The 5217-nt window shown below is 54.5% G+C and overlaps 1 protein-coding gene across 1 annotated transcript in view; it reads right to left on the reverse strand.

Annotated features, from left to right (window-relative positions):
• Positions 1-5217, reverse strand: part of SHROOM4 (shroom family member 4) — a gene marked incomplete at its 5' end in the record, with an annotated part of 63199 nt that overhangs the window by 23299 nt on the left and 34683 nt on the right. Inside the window, one exon of the mRNA XM_025205951.1 lies at positions 1220-1351. Coding sequence (XP_025061736.1) covers positions 1220-1351 — 132 coding nt within the window. The remainder of the gene's footprint in view (positions 1-1219; positions 1352-5217) is intronic.

Genomic DNA, 5217 nt, shown 5'->3' on the forward strand with positions numbered 1-5217 from the left:
AAGAATTTGTAGCTGAAGGGAGCCTGTGAGCCTTTTCACTGATGCTGGCGTGAAGGCAAGAGCTGGCTGGAGGTGAGCAGGACCCCAGCAGAAAGGCTGGGAGTGTACAGGGCATGCAGCGTGCTCTCTCCCACCCTACCCCAGGTCTCTGGGGTGATCTGGCATTCTCAGACTACCCACTTGGCTAACAGAGCTGGAATTCATTAGCTCCTTTGCTGGCAAGGCATCCTGCTCCTCCATTGTCACCACCCTTCCTGATGAGAGCAGGATCGGAGCTCTGACAAAACAAAACCAGAGCTAAAAACAGGGAAATCTTCCACTGGGGAGAAAAAGAACCAGCCAGCAAAAATCCAGAGAGCCAGGCTGCTCTGCTTAGACAGATCTCTGGTGCTCAGCCCAGCTCAGAGACCTCTGCAATCCTTCAGCAAAGCCCCAAAACACCCCAGGTGGGAGGCATAAGGTTGATAAGAATTGGATCCAGCAAGAGAAAGAACATAGGGGACTGGAAACAATGTGATACCAGGCAGAAAATTCCAGGGCACGATGAACACAGACTATAAATACTGCTCTAGAGAGATGGACAATGAAACAGCCTAAGCCCTCTATGGGACAACAGTGACTTGGCTTTCCCTTGGACAGAACTCCTTACATACCCAGCCAGAGAGAGAGAGAGGAAGGTGGAGAGTGCAGACAGGTACTTTTAAAGGCAAATAAATTCTTCAGGGGAAGTTGCAATTAGTGCTCCCAAGCCCAGGGAAATCAGAGGTGAAGGTCACATCCAACTGAAAGCTAGGCAGGTTCAGGTCTGCTTAGGGCAGCCAGCCAGCCCCACGAGAGCAGAGACAGAAACAATGTCAGGCATCTTCGTTGGATCTGGGGCTACACATGCATTGGTGGTAACCATGTAATGATAATTGGTGCTTCAAGATCAGGCCCTGAGTGACGCTGAAGACTCAGAGGGGCTGAGGCCAGAAGGTGATGGTTGCATTGGGAAGGTGGGTTTTATAGGCAAGTGCCCCCCAGCATTGCACCCAAGGACCTAGAGTGAACAGTTAATGAGATCCCCGCCCCCAGTACCCACAGAGCCTGCATGCCCCAAATTGTGAGGGCTATGTGAGCAGCTCCAATAAGCCTAGTCTATCTAGAATAGGTTGGAGATAGAGGTTCAGGAGCACCATGCCCATATAAGACCCCACCATACAGGTGCCCAGGGACTCACCTGGCATCACATCCTGAGTGCCAAGACAGACTGAAGGCATCTGAGGGACAGTGCATGGTGGCAGACTCATTCCGGACCTCTGAAAACTTAGCCAGGTGCCATGAATGGGGCCTGATGACGGGCACGTTCCTCCTGCCAAAAGCAAAAACAGAATGACAAGAATGGAGAGGAAGCTGGCCTGAGGAACCAGGGCTGAAGTCACTTCCTGGAGAGCTTCCCGTCTACACCAAGAGAGGAGGAGAGGGAGGAGGGCTCCATATCAGGAGGCACCAGGAGTTCCCTATTATGTCACTGGCCTCTTCAGGACATCCCCTCCCCAAGCAGACTGGGGTGCTGAGGGCAGGAAGTTCCCTGTTATGTCACTGGCTTTTCTGGGACATCCCCCCCCCCTGCCACTGAGGGGGCTCCCCAGGCCCCAGATGTCCCCTGAGTGGTGGCCCTTACATACAGTGTGACACTAACCCAGCCCAGCAGAAAGGATGCAGCCAGCACGAGGGAGGTGCTGCTCATCTTACAGCATGCTCTTCTGGACACCACAACGGTTCAGGACCTGCAATGAACCCCCTCCCCCTTCACAGCTTGGAACCACCCCCTGCTGCAGCCTCTCCATGCCTACCACTGGGCAGCAGCGGGGCCCCAGCAATGAGCAAAGCTTCCCACTGTGGGGTACAATGGGAGGAAACTTTCTCCCACCCCCAACAACTAGAGAAGGGGCCATCACCATACGGTTTATCCTCCCTACACCCCACATGGGCATTAATTAGTTTGTTGCCAAGAGTGTGCTACTAACCCCTACACGCACATACATACGCGCAGGCCAGTTTTCTTTATTCCAGTACCAAGGTGAGATTTGTGATATTCAATGTATCCTTAAAGCATCAACTCTCAGAGACATGGAATTATGTACAAACTTCAGCTTTTACTTGGAAAACAGTTAAACTTTCTCACTGATATTTTGGAAAACGTGAGCACAAAATACCAGCTGGGGCTGCTTTTCAGTCTCCTGCTGTCTGAGCAATCTGTAGGTCTGAAAATCTCATGATTTCTCAGTGGATCTCATGATTTCAAGGGTCTGACTCACAGAGCTGAAAGAACCACCCACAGGCACCCACGCACTTGCTGCACCACTCTGACCCACACCCTCTGCAGGCATGACTTCAACAGGCGGGCCAACCTGGAAAAAGCTAGCTCATGCCAGGAAGCCAAGACGGTGCCCTAAATTCAGATCTCAGCCACACACTCAGAGAAATTGCCTGAAGCCTGGAAGTCCTAGCTCTAGAGTTCAAAGCCTGGCTCCACCTTGCCCTAGCATGGGCCTGGCATTGCAGTCGGCAATGCTGGGATGGAACAGGCACAGAACCAGGCAATCCATCCTTGTGGTTCACAACTCTGCACCAGCCCCTGGGGGGACCATGCCTCTGACATGGCAATAGGGATAGATGCTATCAAATGACAAAAGGGCTGACTCTGTTACTGCCAACCCAGGCTGAGCAACCCAGAAGCAGGTGCAGCAAAACCAGAGGCGATGGTGAAGGAGGACACACAGTGACGAACAAGCTAGGCTGGCAGGAGGCAGCAGCTATCAGGGGGACTCTACCCTGGCTGAATAGGTTAGACTGCATTCCACCATATCCATGGCCTTCCGGACACAAAGAATTGCAGACCAAGGGACAGTACACAAGGGGAGCATCGTACTGAGTCCCTTAGGTTCTTGGGTCCTCTATTCCCTACGTGTATGTGCTGGACCCAGGGCTCCAGCCCAATGTGCATCACAAAGTTGGAGTCCAGGAACAACAGGAACAGCAGCTCACAAAGGAGCTGGATGAGTCACAGCAAAGGCAGGCTGGGGCTCACAGGCATGAGACTGACATTTTGGCCACAGGAGTCCTGTGGGAGAGTGTGGATAGGGCTGTGAGCTGACAGCAAGCCCCTTTCCCAGAACAGCCCCCAGCTGGAGGCTTCACAGCTGAGAACCGTGCGTGAGGAGGAGGCCTGTGGGAAGAGTGGCTTGAATCAGCAGATCTCAGGATAGTAGGAGTCCCTGAACAGGAACCAGAAAACAAGAAGCAAGCAGGCTTAGGATTCTTAGGGAGGAGGAAAGCAGGATTTCAGGCGGGGGTAGGAAGGGGGCTGGAGCTTGGGGTGTCTAGTCCTCGGTTCTGAACAGGGCTCAGGAATCAGTAACCTCCTTGGAACTGTTCCTGCCTTGGCATTCAGATCATCCACTGCCAACACAGCAGGAAGCCCTTCCTGGCATGGGAATGCCCAGGACACAGACAGAGCTTGCCCCAAATCATCAGATAGGCTGGGAATGAGGATAGTCACACAGGAAGGGGGCCTGAGGGGTTCCTTCCTTCCAGGGCTTGGTGATGTCTCAAAACCTGAACATGGGTGACAACTCCACAGGGCTAAGTTAACGGATCTGGGTCAGGATTGAGGGGCGAGAGGATGTCTGTCTGTCCAGGGGCCAGAAGAAAGGCCTGAGAGGAATCAGCAGAGCTGGAGGGGGCAGGGAGGACCCAAGGACGGGGATAGCAGGGGCTTTTCAGGCTGAGTCTGAGGGGCCTCAGAAGAGCTGGCTGTGCTTGAGTAGGTCAGAGCTGGGATGAGAGGGGGCTGCAGGACAGGACTGATGGATGCCAGCAGACAGCAGTGCATACATGGATATAACCAGGGTCAGGATAGCAGAGGGCTGCAGGGGCATTCAGACAGTGGTGTTGGGCCCAATGTCAACACTGATGGGGTGATGAGACCCACCAGGCTTCCAGGCTGGCACTGAGCCAGGACAGCAGGCAGTGCCTCTCCCACCTGCACCCACTGCAGCCCCAGTGACCACCAGCAGATGCAGCTACTGGCCCCAAGGCTCCAGGGCCTGCTGGGGAGGTATAGGGGAGGAGGTATAGGGGAGGAGGGATGTCAGTCTGGGAGTCTCTGCCAGCTCTCAGAGGTGCTGGGCAACACAGGTCTGGGTACTGCCTGTAAGCTGTATGTATCATTGTGGCAACCATGAAGTGGGGAAGCAGGCAGCGCCAGCACTCGGAACAGGACAGCAGCAGGCAAGAAGTGCAAAGGAAGCTGTTGAGTGAGGGTCAGGGCCCATGCACTGATAGCACAGCAATAACACCATGATTTACGGGCTCCATGGGGTCAGCACTTGGGTGTAAAGAGCAGGTCCCTGCCACGTGCTGCTGCAACTCTGCTCGCTTGTACCACGAGAGACAGGAGGCCCTTCTCCTGTAGAGGAGAGGGGCAGCTATGATACACCCCACCTCCCTCACAGGAGAAGGCCTCAAATGCAGGCCAAGTCCCAATGCAAGTCCTCAACAGAGAGCAAGATCAGGGAATAAGTCAAGGAGGCATCTACCACAAAGGCCGGGGGGGGAGGGGGCGGCTGGGGGACCCCAGCTTCTTTTTCAGGGTATCCCAGTACCAGGTGGCAGAGGCCAGCATCACAAGAACAGCAGCTGCACAGGACCTCTGGATGGGTGTTGAAGAGAGCAGGCAGTCTCAGACCTCTCCTGCCATGACTCTTGGGATAGGGGCAGCCTCAGTCTACATGCACTGTAGCACCCAGACTGAAACAGCCCCAAATATAATCAGGGCTCGATTGTCCTGACCCAACGACTTAACAGTACCTGGGCCCCCAACCAGACAGGGCTGGTCACCCCAACACACTCAAAAGGCCTTACACAAGGGCCACAGCAGCACTCACTCACCGGACATCTCCCCTCATTGCCTGTTCTAACAGGAGCGGGGTGGAATTCACCATACTGGAATCCAGCCAGATACAAGGGCTGACGCCCTGTACAATCCAGACCAGCTCTGCAGGGTCAGAAGCCCGGTGTTCCCAGCAGCACAGCACCTCCTAGCATCACACTGGGTTCAGGTCCAGAGAGCCCAAGACCAGCCTGCACAGTGCCTGACTGAAGTCTGTGGTTCTGCTGTCAAGGCAGCTTGGCCATACAATGAGCTCCCAGGACGTGTGTCAACGTGTAGGG

Source organism: Alligator sinensis, unplaced genomic scaffold, assembly GCF_000455745.1.
Source record: "Alligator sinensis unplaced genomic scaffold, ASM45574v1 scaffold619_1, whole genome shotgun sequence".
Taxonomy (NCBI): Eukaryota; Metazoa; Chordata; order Crocodylia; family Alligatoridae; genus Alligator; species Alligator sinensis.